The 18,695-nt window shown below is 41.9% G+C and overlaps 1 protein-coding gene across 1 annotated transcript in view; it reads left to right on the forward strand.

The window, feature by feature from the left end:
* LOC128698453 (histone-lysine N-methyltransferase 2D-like) overlaps positions 1-18,369 on the forward strand; it is a 25,167-nt gene extending 6,798 nt beyond the window's left edge. The window contains exons 2-3 of the mRNA XM_070104032.1: positions 3,343-3,411; positions 17,263-18,369. Coding sequence (XP_069960133.1) covers positions 3,343-3,411; positions 17,263-18,083 — 890 coding nt within the window. The 3' untranslated portion in view covers positions 18,084-18,369. The remainder of the gene's footprint in view (positions 1-3,342; positions 3,412-17,262) is intronic.
* The last annotated feature ends 326 nt before the right edge of the window (positions 18,370-18,695 follow it).

An 18,695-nucleotide genomic window follows, 5' to 3' on the forward strand; every position in this document is an offset into this window, starting at 1 on the left:
CACGGGGGTTCACTGGAAGAGTTATAGAGTACACGGGGGTTCACTGGAGCACGTTAGGGTACAAGGGAGGTCAGGGAAGGTCAGTAGAGAACATGGGAGGTCATCGGAGCTCAGTGAACATGGGAGTTCAGTGTAGTACATGGAAGGGCATGGGAGTTCACTGTAGTACATGGAAGATCACTGGAGTACATGGGAGGTCATGAAAAGTCATGGGAGTCCATGGGGGCCATGGAGGGTCATGAAAAGTCATGTTAAGTCATGAAAAGTCATGTTAAGTCATGAAAAGTCATGTTAAGTCATGAAAAGTCATGTTAAGTCATGAAAAGTCATGTTAAGTCATGAAAAGTCATGTTAAGTCATGAAAAGTCATGTTAAGTCATGAAAAGTCATGTTAAGTCATGAAAAGTCATGTTAAGTCATGAAAAGTCATGTTAAGTCATGAAAAGTCATGTTAAGTCATGAAAAGTCATGGTAGGTCATGAAAAGTCGTGTTAAGTCATGAAAAGTCATGTTAAGTCATGAAAAGTCATGGTAGGTCATGAAAAGTCATGTTAAGTCATGAAAAGTCATGGTAGGTCATGGAAAGTCATGTTAAGTCATGAAAAGTCATGGTAGGTCATGAAAAGTCGTGTTAAGTCATGAAAAGTCATGTTAAGTCATGAAAAGTCATGGTAGGTCATGAAAAGTCATGTTAAGTCATGAAAAGTCATGGTAGGTCATGGAAAGTCATGTTAAGTCATGAAAAGTCATGGTAGGTCATGGAAAGTCATGTTAAGCCATGGAAAGTCATGGTAGGTCATGAAAAGTCATGGTAGGTCATGGAAAGTCATGTTAAGTCATGGAAAGTCATGGTAGGTCATGAAAAGTCATGGTAGGTCATGGAAAGTCATGTTAAGTCATGGAAAGTCATGTTAAGTCATGAAAAGTCATGGTAGGTCATGAAAAGTCATGGTAGGTCATGGAAAGTCATGATAGGTCATGAAAAGTCATGGTAGGTCATGAAAAGTCATGGTAGGTCATGGAAAGTCATGATAGGTCATGAAAAGTCATGGAAAATCATAGGTCATTTCGAGGTCATTACTCTTTAATAATAATTAATAATAGTAAGGGGAATATTTCCATTAAGACTAAGTAATATTCTTGGTTGACAGAGTGAGTAATATTCTTGGTTGACAGAGTGAGTAATATTCTTGGTTGACAGAGTGAGTAATATTCTTGGTTGACAGAGTGAGTAATATTCTTGGTTGACAGAGTGAGTAATATTCTTGGTTGACAGAGTGAGTAATATTCTTGGTTGACAGAGTGAGTAATATTCTTGGTTGACAGAGTGAGTAATATTCTTGGTTGACAGAGTGAGTAATATTCTTGGTTGACAGAGTGAGTAATATCCTTTGTTGACAGAGTGAGTAATATTCTTGGTTGACAGAGTGAGTAATATTCTTGGTTGACAGAGTGAGTAATATTCTTGGTTGACAGAGTGAGTAATATTCTTGGTTGACAGAGTGAGTAATATTCTTGGTTGACAGAGTAATATTCTTGGTTGACAGAGTGAGTAATATTCTTGGTTGACAGAGTAATATTCTTGGTTGACAGAGTGAGTAATATTCTTGGTTGACAGAGTGAGTAATATTCTTGGTTGACAGAGTGAGTAATATTCTTGGTTGACAGAGTAATATTCTTGGTTGACAGAGTGAGTAATATTCTTGGTTGACAGAGTGAGTAATATTCTTGGTTGACAGAGTGAGTAATGTTCTTGGTTGACAGAGTGAGTAATATTCTTGGTTGACAGAGTAATATTCTTGGTTGACAGAATGAGTAATATTCTTGGTTGACAGAGTGAGTAATATTCTTGGTTGACAGAGTAATATTCTTGGTTGACAGAGTGAGTAATATTCTTGGTTGACAGAGTGAGTAATATTCTTGGTTGACAGAGTGAGTAATATTCTTGGTTGACAGAGTAATATTCTTGGTTGACAGAGTAATATTCTTGGTTGACAGAGTGAGTAATATTCTTGGTTGACAGAGTGAATAATATTCTTGGTTGACAGAGTGAATAATATTCTTGGTTAACAGAGCGAGTAATATTCTTGGTTGACAGAGTGAGTAATATTCTTGGTTGACAGAGTGAGTAATATTCTTGGTTGACAGAGTAATATTCTTGGTTGACAGAGTGAGTAATATTCTTGGTTGATAGAGTGAGTAATATTCTTGGTTGACAGAGTGAGTAATATTCTTGGTTGACAGAGTGAGTAATATTCTTCGTTGATAGAGTGAGTAATATTCTTGGTTGACAGAGTGAGTAATATTCTTGGTTGACAGAGTGAGTAATATTCTTGGTTGACAGAGTGAGTAATATTCTTGGTTGATAGAGTGAGTAATATCCTTTGTTGACAGAGTGAGTAATATTCATGGTTGATAGAGTGAGTAATATTCTTGGTTGATAGAGTGAGTAATATTCTTGGTTGACAGAGTGAGTAATATCCTTTGTTGACAGACTATATCCTTGGCTAACAGACTGAGTAATATCCTTTGTTGACAGAGTAAGTAATATTCTTGGTTGACAGAGTGAGTAATATTCTTGGTTGATAGAGTGAGTAATATTCTTGGTTGACAGAGTGAGCAATATTCTTGGTTGACAGAGTAATATTCTTGGTTGACAGAGTGAGTAATATTCTTGGTTGATAGAGTGAGTAATATTCTTGGTTGACAGAGTGAGTAATATTCTTGGTTGGTAGAGTGAGTAATATTCTTGGTTGACAGAGTGAGTAATATTCTTGGTTGACAGAGTGAGTAATATTCTTGGTTGATAGAGTGAGTAATATTCTTGGTTGATAGAGTGATTAATATTCTTGGTTGATAGAGTGAGTAATATTCTTGGTTGATAGAGTGAGTAATATTCTTGGTTGATAGAGAGAGTAATATCCTTTGTTGACAGACTATATCCTTGGCTAACAGACTGAGTAATATTCTTGGTTGATAGAGTGAGTAATATCCTTTGTTGACAGAGTAAGTAATATTCTTGGTTGACAGAGTGAGTAATATTCTTGGTTGACAGAGTGAGTAATATTCTTGGTTGACAGAGTGAGTAATATTCTTGGTTGACAGAGTGAGTAATAATATTCTTGGTTGACAAACTGAGTAATAATATTCTTGGTTGACAGAGTGAGTAATATTCTTGGTTGACAGAGTGAGTAATATTCTTGGTTGAAAAACTGAGTAATATTCTTGGTTGACAGAGTGAGTAATATTCTTGGTTGACAGAGTGAGTAATATTCTTGGTTGACAGAGTGAGTCATAATAATCTTGGTTGACAGAGTGAGTCATAATAATCTTGGTTGACAGATCCACCGTCCTACAACGAAGTCATCAATCATCTCAGTCTCTTCCCCAGAGCTGATGTCTTCCGTAGAGGTGAGTAACTTCTTGCTTGGCACTCTCTACTGTGGCACTTTCGACTGTGGCACTTTCTATTGTGGCACTGTTTATATTGTAGCACTTTATATTGTGGCACTGCTTATATTGTAGCACCATTATGGCACTGCTTATATTGTGGCACTGTTTATAGTGTTGCTCCATTTATATTGTGCCACTGTTTATGTTGTGGCATTGTTCATCTTGTGGCACTGTTTATATAGTGGCACTGTTTATTTTGTGGCACTGTTTATATTGTGGCACTGTTTATATTGTGGCACTGTTTATATTGTGGCACTATTTATATTGTGACACTGTTTATATTGTGGCACTTTTTATATCGTGGCACTGTTTATATTGTAGCACTATTTATATTGTGGCACTGTTTATATTGTGGCACTTTTTATATCGTGGCACTGTTTATATTGCAGCATTATTTATATTGTAGCACTGTTAATATTGTGGCACTGTTTATATTGTGGCACTGTTTATATTGTGGCACTGTTTATATTGTGGCACTGTTTATATTGTGGCACTGTTTATATTGTTTATAATAAACAATAAATGGACCTAGCCAAGGTAATATATAAAATAATCTACTATTAATTCCTTGGAGAGAACAAGAGAACTGAGAACTGGGATAGAACAAGAGAACTGAGAACTGGGAGATAACAAGAGAACTGAGAACTGGGAGAGAACAAGAGAACTGAGAACTGGGAGATAACAAGAAAACAGAGAACTTGGAGAGAACAAGAGAACTGAGAACTGGGAGATAACAAGAGAACTGAGAACTGGGAGATAACAAGAGAACTGAGAACTGGGAGATAACAAGAGAACTGAGAACTTGGAGATAACAAGAGAACTGAGAACTGGGAGATAGCAAGAGAACTGAGAACTGGGAGATAACAAGAGAACTGAGAACTGGGAGATAACAAGAGAACTGAGAACTGGGAGATAACAAGAGAACTGAGAACTGGGAGATAACAAGAGAACTGAGAACTTGGAGAGAACAAGAGAACTGAGAACTGGGAGATAACAAGAGAACTGAGAACTTGGAGAGAACAAGAGAACTGAGAACTGGGAGAGAACAAGAGAACTGAGAACTGGGAGATAACAAGAGAACTGAGAACTGGGAGATATCAAGAGAACTGAGAACTGGGAGATAACAAGAGAACTGAGAACTGGGAGATAACAAGAGAACTGAGAACTTGGAGAGAACAAGAGAACTGAGAACTGGGAGATAACAAGAGAACTGAGAACTTGGAGAGAACAAGAGAACTGAGAACTGGGAGAGAACAAGAGAACTGAGAACTGGGAGATAACAAGAGAACTGAGAACTGGGAGATAACAAGAGAACTGAGAACTGGGAGAGAACAAGAGAACTGAGAACTGGGAGATAACAAGAGAACTGAGAACTGGGAGAGAACAAGAGAACTGAGAACTGGGAGAGAACAAGAGAACTGAGAACTGGGAGATAACAAGAGAACTGAGAACTGGGAGATAACAAGAGAACTGAGAACTGGGAGATAACAAGAGGACTGAGAACTGGGAGATAACAAGAGAACTGAGAACTGGGAGATAACAAGAGAACTGAGAACTGGGAGATAACAAGAGAACTGAGAACTGGGAGATAACAAGAGAACTGAGAACTGGGAGATAACAAGAGAACTGAGAACTGAGAGAGAACAAGAGAACTGAGAACTGGGAGAGAACAAGAGAACTGAGAACTGGGAGATAACAAGAGAACTGAGAACTGGGAGATAACACGAGAACTGAGAACTGGGAGAGAACAAGAGAACTGAGAACTGGGAGAGAACAAGAGAACTGAGAACTTGGAGAGAACAAGATAACTGAGAACTGGGAGATAACAAGAGAACTGAGAACTGGGAGATAACACGAGAACTGAGAACTGGGAGTGAACAAGAGAACTGAGAACTGGAAGAGAACAAGAGAACTGAGAACTGGGAGAGAGCAAGAGAACTGAGAACTGGGAGATAACAAGAGAACTGAGAACTGGGAGATAACAAGAGAACTGAGAACTGGGAGAGAACAAGAGAACTGAGAACTGGGAGAGAACAAGAGAACTGAGAACTGGGAGATAACAAGAGAACTGAGAACTGGGAGATAACAAAAGATCTGAGAACTGGGAGAGAACAAGAGAACTGAGAACTGGGAGAGAACAAGAGAACTGAGAACTGGGAGAGAACAAGAGAACCGAGAACTGGGAGATAACAAGAGAACTGAGAACTGGGAGATAACAAGAGAACTGAGAACTGGGAGATAACAAGAGAACCGAGAACTGGGAGAGAACAAGAGAACTGAGAACTGGGAGAGAACAAGAGAACTGAGAACTGGGAGATAACAAGAGAACTGAGAACTGGGAGATAACAAGAGATCTGAGAACTGGGAGAGAACAAGAGAACTGAGAACTGGGAGAGAACAAGAGAACTGAGAACTGGGAGAGAACAAGAGAACCGAGAACTGGGAGATAACAAGAGAACTGAGAACTGGAAGATAACAAGAGAACTGAGAACTGGGAGATAACAAGAGAACCGAGAACTGGGAGAGAACAAGAGAACTGAGAACTGGGAGAGAACAAGAGAACTGAAAACTGGGAGATAACAAGAGAACTGAGAACTGGGAGAGAACAAGAGAACTGAGAACTGGGAGAGAACAAGAGAATAATGGAACCACATAAAAGGCAAATGCATTAGATAATACTTAGCTAAATATAAACGTTATCTCTCAGTCCACATCAGGATTCGAACCTGCGCACACTATATGAAAGAACACAGTACTTTCTCCACTCAGCCAGATCCCAAATTCAGGGATTTGGTTGAGTGGCGAAAGTAGTGTGTCCTTTGATACAGATTATGCAGGTTCGAATCCTGCATTGGTCTGAGAGATAATGTTTGTTAAAAGTTCCCCTGTTTGAGAATTGTTAGGCCTAGCTAAATAGTAATGTATCTTTATTTACAGCAAGTACATGTACAAAGTACACAGATCATAGCTGACATCAGTGACATACTGCTATATATATATGTTTATATTGTGGTACTGTTTATATTGTGACACTGTTTATATTGTGACACTGTTTATATTGTGGCACTGTTTATATTGTGACACTGTTTATATTGTGACACTGTTTATATTGTGGCACTGTTTATATTGTGACACTGTTTATATTGTGGCACTGTTTATATTGTGGCACTGTTTATATTGTGACACTGTTTATATTGTGGCACTGTTTATATTGTGACACTGTTTATATTGTGGCACTGTTTATATTGTGGCACTGTTTATATTGTGACACTGTTTATATTGTGACACTGTTTATATTGTGACACTGTTTATATTGTGGCACTGTTTATATTGTGGCACTGTTTATATTGTGGCACTGTTTATATTGTGACACTGTTTATATTGTGACACTGTTTATATTGTGGCACTGTTTATAATGTGACACTGTTTATATTGTGGCACTGTTTATATTGTGACACTGTTTATATTGTGGCACTGTTTATATTGTGGCACTGTTTATATTGTGACACTGTTTATATTGTGGCACTGTTTATATTGTGACACTGTTTATATTGTTTATAATAAACAATAAATGGACCTAGTCAAGGTAATATATAAAATAATCTACTATTAATTCCTTGGAGAGAACAAGAGAACTGAGAACTGGGAGAGAACAAGAGAACTGAGAACTGGGAGAGAACAAGAGAACTGAGAACTGGGAGAGAACAAGAGAACTGAGAACTGGGAAAGAACACGAGAACTGAGAACTGGGAGATAACAAGAGAACTGAGAACTGGGAGATAACAAGAGAACTGAGAACTGGGAGAGAACAAGAGAACTGAGAACTGGGAGAGAACAAGAGAACTGAGAACTGGGAGATAACAAGAGAACTGAGAACTGGGAGATAACAAGAGAACTGAGAACTGGGAGATAACAAGAGAACTGAGAACTGGGAGATAACAAGAGAACTGAGAACTGGGAGATAACAAGAGAACTGAGAACTGAGAGAGAACAAGAGAACTGAGAACTGGGAGAGAACAAGAGAACTGAGAACTGGGAGATAACAAGAGAACTGAGAACTGGGAGACAACACGAGAACTGAGAACTGGGAGTGAACAAGAGAACTGAGAACTGGGAGAGAACAAGAGAACTGAGAACTGGGAGAGAACAAGAGAACTGAGAACTGGGAGATAACAAGAGAACTGAGAACTGGGAGATAACAAGAGAACTGAGAACTGGGAGATAACACGAGAACTGAGAACTGGGAGATAAGAGAACTGAGAACTAGGAGAGAACAAGAGAACTGAGAACTGGGAGAGAACAAGAGAACTGAGAACTGGGAGATAACTAGAGAACTGAGAACTGGGAGATAACAAGAGAACTGAGAACTGGGAGATAACAAGAGAACTGAGAACTGGGAGAGAACAAGAGAACTGAGAACTGGGAGAGAACAAGAGAACTGAGAACTGGGAGATAACAAGAGAACTGAGAACTGGGAGATAACACGAGAACTGAGAACTGGGAGATAACACGAGAACTGAGAACTGGGAGATAACACGAGAACTGAGAACTGGGAGATAAGAGAACTGAGAACTGGGAGAGAACAAGAGAACTGAGAACTGGGAGAGAACAAGAGAACTGAGAACTGGGAGATAACAAGAGAACCGAGAACTGGGAGATAACAAGAGAACCGAGAACTGGGAGATAACAAGAGAACCGAGAACTGGGAGAGAACAAGAGAACTGAGAACTGGGAGATAACAAGAGAACCGAGAACTGGGAGATAACAAGAGAACCGAGAACTGGGAGAGAACAAGAGAACTGAGAACTGGGAGAGAACAAGAGAACTGAAAACTGGGAGATAACAAGAGAACTGAGAACTGGGAGAGAACAAGAGAACTGAGAACTGGGAGAGAACAAGAGAATAATGGAACCACATAAAAGGCAAATGCATTAGATAATACTGAGACACTTGGGCAACACTGAGACACTTGTGCAACACTGAGACACTTGCGCAACACTGAGACACTTGCGCAACACTGAGACACTTGCGCAACACTGAGACACTTGCGCAACACTGAGACACTTGCGCAACACTGAGACACTTGTGCAACACTGAGACACTTGGGCAACACTGAGACACTTGCGCAACACTGAGACACTTGTGCAACACTGAGACACTTGTGCAACACTGAGACACTTGGGCAACACTGAGACACTTGCGCAACACTGAGACACTTGCGCAACACTGAGACACTTGCGCAACACTGAGACACTTGCGCAACACTGAGACACTTGCGCAACACTGAGACACTTGCGCAACACTGAGACACTTGCGCAACACTGAGACACTTGCGCAACACTGAGACACTTGTGCAACACTGAGACACTTGCGCAACACTGAGACACTTGTGCAACACTGAGACACTTGTGCAACACTAAGACACTTGTGCAACACTGAGACACTTGTGCAACACCGAGACACTTGTGCAACACTGAGACACTTGTGCAACACTGAGACACTTGTGCAACACAAGTCTGCCATTCTTCACTTTATCGGCTTGCTAAACTAATTATATCTCGTCTGGTTGGAGAGAGATGGGATAAAATACCCACACGATGGATATAGAGACACATACCTGGTCGCTAAAGCTCTCGCTCACACGGCGAGGGTCTGCGTTCGATTCCCAGCGAGGGTAGAAATATTGGGTGTGTTTCTTTACACCTGTTGCCTATGGTCACCCATCAGTATAATGGGTACCTGGGTGTTAGTTTACTGGTGTGGGTCGCATCCTGGGTGTTAGTGGACTGGTGTGGGTCGCATCCTGGGTGTTAGTGGACTGGTTTGGGTCGCATCCTGGGTGTTAGTGGACTGGTGTGGGTCGCATCCTGGGTGTTAGTGGACTGGTGTGGGTCGCATCCTGGGTGTTAATGGACTGGTGTGGGTCACATCCTGGGTGTTAGTGGACTGGTGTGGGTCGCATCCTGGGACAAAACTGACATAATTTGCGGGAAATGCTCAGCATAACAAGCGGCTTTCTATATAGCAGTATGTCACTGATGTCAGCTATGGTCTGTATACCTTGTACATGTACTGGTAGTAAATAAAGATTATTATTATTATTATTATTATTATTATTATTATTATTATTATTATTATTATTATTATTATTATTATTATTATTATTATTATTATTATTATTATTATTATTAATAATAATATTACTATATTATTATTATTATCTACTGGCGATGTTTCGCCCAGACATCGTGTTTTCCAAGTCGTTTGACTTGAAACCCCCCCACCTGACATAGTTGTTGTACGTGTCGACGATACAGTGAAATCGACAGTTTATTTTCACTGCAAATCTCTAATTTCTCTCTCACTAGAAGATCAATTGTGAGAGACATAGTCACTTCACTGCTGCTTCTGATATTCGTAGTCAAATATAAATCTTACGTTCGTGATTGACGTTAATAAAAAGTAATACTTCCAATTGAATATTTACGATATTCAAGATTTTAATAATATTCAACTGCAGGATAAATCCGTCTTCGAGCGATTTTGCGTTAAGAAAAAAATGAACGGTCTAAGTGGACCACTTAGGTAACGAACATTAAGGGTCTGTAAGTGGTATTGGAAAATACTTAAAGCTAGAAGAACTTATGCTTTAGTAATGTTTATCCGCAGTCTTATAAATATCCGAGGTCAGGTGTTTGGTGAGGTTAGTGGTGAGGGAGGTCAGGTGTTTGGTGAGGTTAGTGGTGAGGGAGGTCAGGTATTTGGAGAGGTCAGTGATGAGGGAGGTCATGTGGTGAAGTCAAAGTGAGGAAGGTCAGCTGGTGAAGTCAGGGGTGAGTGAGGTCAAGTGACCAGAAATATACAGACACATCATTCTTCTTGCATAAGAATAGTGACCAACCACAACATATTTCCCAGAAGTGAATTTAAGTAAGCACAGAGCAGCCAAAAGACTACAGGAAATTAACTTCTTTCTCCCGTAGATGAGATTAGTGATACAACCACTGGCTGAGCACCTCACTCACTAGGTCAGCTAAAATGGTTCCTGCTAGGGAAGCTAGACTGTGTTGATGTCGATACTTCACTCCTAGTACAAGAGGTAAGGAGCCATCTATCTAGGGAAGCTAGACGGCGTTGATATCGATACTTCACTCCTAGTACAGGTCAGGAGCCATCGATCTAGGGAAGCTAGATGGCGTTGATATCGATACTCCACTCCTAGTACAGGAGGTCAGGAGCCATCTATCTAGGGAAGCTAGACAGCGTTGATGTCGATACTTCACTCCTAGTACAGGAGGTAAGGAGCCATCTATCTAGGGAAGCTAGACAGCGTTGATGTCGATACTTCACTCCTAGTACAGGAGGTCAGGAGCCATCTATCTTGTAGAGTGCTCACCTGAAGAGTGAAATATTCACAAGACGTGAGTGTATATACCCGGCTATATTGCATTCTTACGAAAATATACCCCCTCCAGGGAGGCTCCTTGACGCTGGGGAGGGGCTCTTGATCTAGGAAATTGGATTTGTGCTCCAGTTCCCTGAATACCTTCCATATCCCCCCCGCACATGCGCTGTAAAATCCTACGGGTTTAACGCTCCCCCACGCTTATAATAATACGAAGATATACGGGGAGCCTTGTCTAGGGGCATACATAAAATATTTCAAAATTAACTTTTTTGCCTTAAATAGCACCGCTCTTCTTGCCGAATAAGGCAAACGAAAATTTTTGTATACAGTAATTTCGTAAAAATCTTTCTGAACTTAACGTAAAAAAATATTTCATCGTATTTGATTATTATTAAATTATTGTAAACTTATCTAAAATATATATTCACTTGGATTAGGCTAAATTAAATTGCGCTTGTTATAATAAGGTCAGGTAAGTTTTCTAAGGTTCTTTTGGTACAAAATCCACCACAGTGAGTCTCCGTCACCCCCATTCCTTTTCCTGCCAGCTCCAGACCGCAGGTCAAAATTACAATTATTTCGGCACTCTCGTGTAGGTGAGCCCCTCAAGGAAGGTTCCTTGATGCTGGCCCCTCAAGGAAGGTTCCTTGATGCTGGCCCCTCAAGGAAGGTTCCTTGATGCTGGCCCCTCAAGGAAGGTTCCTTGATGCTGGCCCCTCAAGGAAGGTTCCTTGATGCTGGCCCCTCAAGGAAGGTTCCTTGATGCTGGCCCCTCAAGGAAGGTTCCTTGATGCTGGCCCCTCAAGGAAGGTTCCTTGATGCTGGCCCCTCAAGGAAGGTTCCTTGATGCTGGCCCCTCAAGGAAGGTTCCTTGATGCTGGCCCCTCAAGGAAGGTTCCTTGATGCTGGCCCCTCAAGGAAGGTTCCTTGATGTTGGTGAGGGGCTCTTGATTTAGGGAATTGGATCTGTGCTCCAGTTTCCCGAATTAAGCCTGAATGCCTTCCACATCCCCCCCCCCAGGCGCTGTATAATCCTCCGGGTTTAGCGCTTCCCCTTGATTTTAATAATAATAATAATAATAATAATAATAATAATAATAATAATAATAATAATAATAATAATAATAATAATAACAATAATAATAATAATAATAATAATAATAATAATAATAATAATAATAATAATAATAATAATAATAATAATAATAATAATAATAATAATAACAATAATAATAATAATAATAATAATAATAATAATAATAATAATAATAATAATAATAATAATAATAATAATAACAATAATAATAATAATAATATTAATAATAATAATAATAATAATAATAATAATAATAAAAATAATAATAATAATAATAATAATAATAATAATAATAATAATAATAATAATAATAATAATAACAACAATAATAATAATAATAATAATAATAATAATAATAATAATAATAATAATAATAATAACAATAATAATAATAATAATAATAATAATAATAATAATAATAATAATAACAACAACAATAATAATAATAATAATAATAATAATAATAATAATAATAATAATAATAATAATAATAATAATAATAACAATAATAATAATAATAATAATAATAATAATAACAATAATAATAATAATAATAATAATAATAATAATAATAATAATAATAATAATAATAATAATAATAATAATAATAATAATAATTATCATTTAGGTGAGTACAAATAGAAAGCGTGTGTGTGTGGCGCTCAGCAGACGGAGGATCGAGCCTCCACCACGTCTCGCTCGTGAAAGGAAAGCACAGGTTGTGCAGCAAGATGTTGTTATGCCAACGTTTCGCTCTGTGAAGGTGTTTATCCAGCCATGACTTAATCAAGTGTTGTAGAAACATTGTTGCAACTATAACTTGTTCTGTATCGTGTATTCTGTTGGCTACTGTGGCAACTGTAACCTGGAGAACAGGTCAGCACTAGTGTTTAACAGGTCAGCACCAGGTTTAACAGGTCAGCACCCGTGTTTAACAGGTCAGCACCAGGTTTAACAGGTCAGCACCAGGTTTAACAGGTCAGCACCAGGTTTAACAGGTCAGCACCAGGTTTAACAGGTCAGCACCAGGGTTAACAGGTCAGCACCATGTTTAACAGGTCAGCACCAGGTTTAACAGGTCAGCACCAGGTTTAACAGGTCAGCACCAGGTTTAACAGGTCAGCACCAGGTTTAACAGGTCAGCACCAGGTTTAACAGGTCAGCACCAGGTTTAACAGGTCAGCACCAGGTTTAACAGGTCAGCACCAGGTTTAACAGGTCAGCACCAGGGTTAACAGGTCAGCACCATGTTTAACAGGTCAGCACCAGGTTTAACAGGTCAGCACCAGGTTTAACAGGTCAGCACCAGGTTTAACAGGTCAGCACCAGGTTTAACAGGTCAGCACCCGTGTTTAACAGGTCAGCACCAGGTTTAACAGGTCAGCACCAGGTTTAACAGGTCAGCACCAGGTTTAACAGGTCAGCACCAGGTTTAACAGGTCAGCACCAGGTTTAACAGGTCAGCACCAGGTTTAACAGGTCAGCACCAGGTTTAACAGGTCAGCACCAGGTTTAACAGGTCAGCACCAGGGTTAACAGGTCAGCACCATGTTTAACAGGTCAGCACCAGGTTTAACAGGTCAGCACCAGGTTTAACAGGTCAGCACCAGGTTTAACAGGTCAGCACCAGGTTTAACAGGTCAGCACCCGTGTTTAACAGGTCAGCACCAGGTTTAACAGGTCAGCACCAGTGTTTAACAGGTCAGCACCAGTGTTTAACAGGTCAGCACCAGGGTTAACAGGTCAGCACCAGGGTTAACAGGTCAGCACCAGGGTTAACAGGTCAGCACCAGGGTTAACAGGTCAGCACCAGGGTTAACAGGTCAGCACCAGGGTTAACAGGTCAGCACCAGGGTTAACAGGTCAGCACCAGGGTTAACAGGTCAGCACCAGGGTTAACAGGTCAGCACCAGGGTTAACAGGTCAGCACCCGTGTTTAACAGGTCAGCACCAGGTTTAACAGGTCAGCACCAGTGTTTAACAGGTCAGCACCAGTGTTTAACAGGTCAGCACCAGGTTTAACAGGTCAGCACCAGGTTTAACAAGTCAGCACCCGTGTTTAACAGGTCAGCACCAGGTTTAACAGGTCAGCACCAGGTTTAACAGGTCAGCACCAGGTTTAACAGGTCAGCACCCGTGTTTAACAGGTCAGCACCAGGTTTAACAGGTCAGCACCAGTGTTTAACAGGTCAGCACCAGGGTTAACAGGTCAGCACCAGTGTTTAACAGGTCAGCACCAGGGTTAACAGGTCAGCACCATGTTTAACAGGTCAGCACTAGTGTTTAACAGGTCAGCACCAGGTTTAACAGGTCAGCACCAGGTTTAACAGGTCAGCACCAGGTTTAACAGGTCAGCACCAGGTTTAACAGGTCAGCACCAGGTTTAACAGGTCAGCACCAGGTTTAACAGGTCAGCACCAGGTTTAACAGGTCAGCACCAGGTTTAACAGGTCAGCACCAGGTTTAACAGGTCAGCACCAGTGTTTAACAGGTCAGCACCAGTGTTTAACAGGTAAGCACCAGGTTTAACAGGTCAGCATCAGGTTTAACAGATCAACACCAGGGTTAACAGGTCAGCACCAGGTTTAACAGGTCAGCACCAGGTTTAACAGGTCAGCACCAGGTTTAACAGGTCAGCACCAGTGTTGAATACGTCAGCACCAGTGTTGAACAAGTCAGCACCGGTGTTGAACAGGTCAGCACCAGTGTTGAACAAGTCAGCACCAGTGTTGAACACGTCAGCACCAGTGTTGAACAAGTCAGCACCGGTGTTGAACAGGTCAGCACCAGTTTTGAACAAGCCAGCACCAGTGTTGAACACGTCAGCACCAGTGTTGAACAAGTCAGCACCGGTGTTGAACGGGTCAGCACCAGTATTGAACAAGTCAGCACCAATGTTGAGCAAGTCAGCACCGGTGTTGAACAAGTCAGCACCAATGTTGAACAAGTCAGCACCGGTGTTGAACAGGTCAGCACCGGTGTTGAACAGGTCAGCACCAGTGTTGAACAAGTCAAAACCAGTGTTGAACGGTTCAGCACCAGTACTGAACAAGTCAGCACCAGTACTGAACAAGTCAGCACCAATGCTGAACAAGTCAGCACCGGTGTTGAACAGGTCAGCACCGGTGTTGAACAGGTCAGCACCGGTGTTGAACAGGTCAGCACCGGTGTTGAACAGGTCAGCACCGGTGTTGAACAGGTCAGCACCGGTGTTGAACAGGTCAGCACCGGTGTTGAACAGGTCAGCACCGGTGTTGAACAGGTCAGCACCAGTGTTGAACACTTCAGCATCGGTGTTGAACAAGTCAGCACCAGTGTTGAACAGGTCAGCACCAGTGTTGAACACTTCAGCACCGGTGTTGAACAAGTCAGCACCAGTGTTGAGCACTTCAGCACCGGTGTTGAGCACTTCAGCACCGGTGTTGAACAAGTCAGCACCAGTGTTGAACACTTCAGCACCAGTGTTGAACACTTCAGTACCAGTGTTGAACACTTCAGCACCGGTGTTGAACAAGTCAGCACCAGTGTTGAACAAGTCAGCACCAGTGTTGAACACTTCAGCACCGGTGTTGAACAAGTCAGCACCAGTGTTGAACAGGTCAGCACCAGTGTTGAACAGGTCAGCACCAGTGTTGAACACTTCAGCACCAGTGTTGAACACTTCAGCACCGGTGTTGAACACTTCAGCACCGGTGTTGAACACTTCAGCACCAGTGTTGAACACTTCAGCACCGGTGTTGAACACTTCAGCACCGGTGTTGAACACTTCAGCACCAGTGTTGAACACTTCAGCACCAGTGTTGAACACTTCAGCACCAGTGTTGAACACTTCAGCACCAGTGTTGAACACTTCAGCACCAGTGTTGAACACTTCAGCACCAGTGTTGAACACTTCAGCACCAGTGTTGAACACTTCAGCACCAGTGTTGAACACTTCAGCACCGGTGTTGAACACTTCAGCACCAGTGTTGAACACTTCAGCACCAGTGTTGAACACTTCAGCACCAGTGTTGAACACTTCAGCACCGGTGTTGAACACTTCAGCACCAGTGTTGAACACTTCAGCACCAGTGTTGAACACTTCAGCACCAGTGTTGAACACTTCAGCACCGGTGTTGAACACTTCAGCACCAGTGTTGAACACTTCAGCACCAGTGTTGAACACTTCAGCACCGGTGTTGAACACTTCAGCACCAGTGTTGAACACTTCAGCACCGGTGTTGAACACTTCAGCACCAGTGTTGAACACTTCAGCACCAGTGTTGAACACTTCAGCACCAGTGTTGAACACTTCAGCACCGGTGTTGAACACTTCAGCACCAGTGTTGAACACTTCAGCACCAGTGTTGAACACTTCAGCACCAGTGTTGAACACTTCAGCACCGGTGTTGAAGACTTCAGCACCAGTGTTGAACACTTCAGCACCAGTGTTGAACACTTCAGCACCAGTGTTGAACACTTCAGCACCAGTGTTGAACACTTCAGCACCGGTGTTGAACACTTCAGCACCAGTGTTGAACACTTCAGCACCAGTGTTGAACACTTCAGCACCAGTGTTGAACACTTCAGCACCAGTGTTGAACACTTCAGCACCAGTGTTGAACACTTCAGCACCAGTGTTGAACACTTCAGCACCAGTGTTGAACACTTCAGCACCAGTGTTGAACACTTCAGCACCAGTGTTGAACACTTCAGCACCGGTGTTGAACACTTCAGCACCAGTGTTGAACACTTCAGCACCAGTGTTGAACACTTCAGCACCAGTGTTGAACACTTCAGCACCAGTGTTGAACACTTCAGCACCGGGTTACTATCCACTAGTAGCTTAATAACAGCCAACAACAGCTGGAAATGTCGTCAATAAACAATAAAAATCTTTCTTATGAAAAGGTCATGAAGGAATAGAAAGTAATCAATCACCATCTCACAATCAATCACGTCAGTGAACTGCTGACATTTGTTATCCCGCGACCCATCACGGGAAGTACTTGGAATTGTGGGCTATCCCTCACCTTCCTCGAATCAACCCTGATTACCTTCCATTTCGTAAGTTCTGTATGACTCTTAAATATCGAGTTTGGTATCCCTGACAATCACTCGTTTAACAGTAACTTAAGGCCTGGATTTATAAGAATAAATTGTCTAATAATCCTGTGGAGTAGTGCCGTCGACTGACTTTAATATTCTACATCCAAAAATTTTACTTATTATATACATATTAGATTTTTTAATATGCTGATGAAGAAAGAAGCCTTTCTTATTTATTTCAGAGGCGATGATCCTAATTTGTGCGCTTGTTTTGCAGAGGCTGGAGGTCCCAACGGCAGCAGTGGAGTTGGTGGACCATCGTCATTCGACGAGTGTCAATTGGCTCTTCCTCCTCCCAGCTACGAGATGGTCCTCGACCTGAAGAGACGGGAGCTGGAGTACCAGCGAGAGATCAGCGAAGCCGAGCAAGCTGAGAGACTCAACAGTGCGAGAAGAAGGATTAGAAACCTTTTGGGGAAGATCAGAAACATAACTACTAGGCCGGAGGAGGAGGAGGTGTCGGATCCTCCACCTCTAGAGAATTTGATGTCGCCTCAAGATTCTTATTCTACAACTGCCGTGGCACCGAATGGACTCTTCACCATTAGCAGAGAAAATCTACCCCCGCAGGAGTTTTACACCCAGGCTTCAACATCGTCAGATCCTCAGCCTTCAGGTTCCTCTGGGAACGCTCCTGTGTCCGAGTCTGATATTTCACCGCACTTCGAAAATTCTTCCCTTTCCCTTATTCCTGACGCTTCTAGGAGATCCCCGGAGGCATCTCCAGTGCTCCCTTCTTCTCCCCCAGCATTCACTCCCAGCGCTCCTCCGGCAATCCAGGTCCTCACTCCTGACCCTCAGGAACGCGAGGAGTTCCTGCTGCTGCAACACGCAGGAACTTCCAGACCGTTCACTGGAAGGTCGGTACTTTCCAGACCCACAACGTCCATCAGCACCAGGACTCTTTCTACTCCACCCGAGCTTGTGAGGAAGACAAGCCTTCCAGGCACTGTCCTGGAAAATGACGAAGACAAGAACGAAGATGAGACAAACGAGGAGCAGCCCGCAGGAGGTGGAGGAATACTTGCAGCCTCTTGAAGACTTCAAACCATCTGACGTCTATCACACGTCAGCTTGCTAGTGTCTTTAAAGCTCTTCACCATCAACAGAGGACAACTCCTCCAGCAGAAGTGCTACCTCCAAGTCTCAGTACTGTCAAAGTTTTCAGAGCTCTTGGATTCTCTCTGGGAGAGGACTAACTTGGTGGAAACTACATGAATGGTATACTACCGACTTGATGAAGAATTAGACACATGTACAACATCTGGGTATCTATATTTGGAGATGTTTCAACAACCAGTGGCTTTATCAATACAAATTCGAGGACATAATGGGAAGACTATAGAAGTACATACAAAAGATGAGGTTATCAGTCTGCATGACTCACAAAATCGTAATGACACGATTGCAAACAAACCCCACCCGTGGTATGGTTAAGTTATCAGTCCTTCAGCCTTGGAGTTGGTGATGAGCACCTTAGTCTTGAAGAATCTGATCCTTTATCTGGTGGAAACTGTTGAAGATAATAACACCAGTTGGCACCAACACACCCGTCCACACACTCCCGTCCACACACTCCCGTCCACACACTCCCGTCCACACACTCATCAGAAGACGTGTGTCTCTCTTACTTAAACCTGCTCTGTGTTA

Source organism: Cherax quadricarinatus, chromosome 88 (assembly GCF_038502225.1).
Source record: "Cherax quadricarinatus isolate ZL_2023a chromosome 88, ASM3850222v1, whole genome shotgun sequence".
NCBI classification, from domain to species: Eukaryota; Metazoa; Arthropoda; class Malacostraca; order Decapoda; family Parastacidae; genus Cherax; species Cherax quadricarinatus.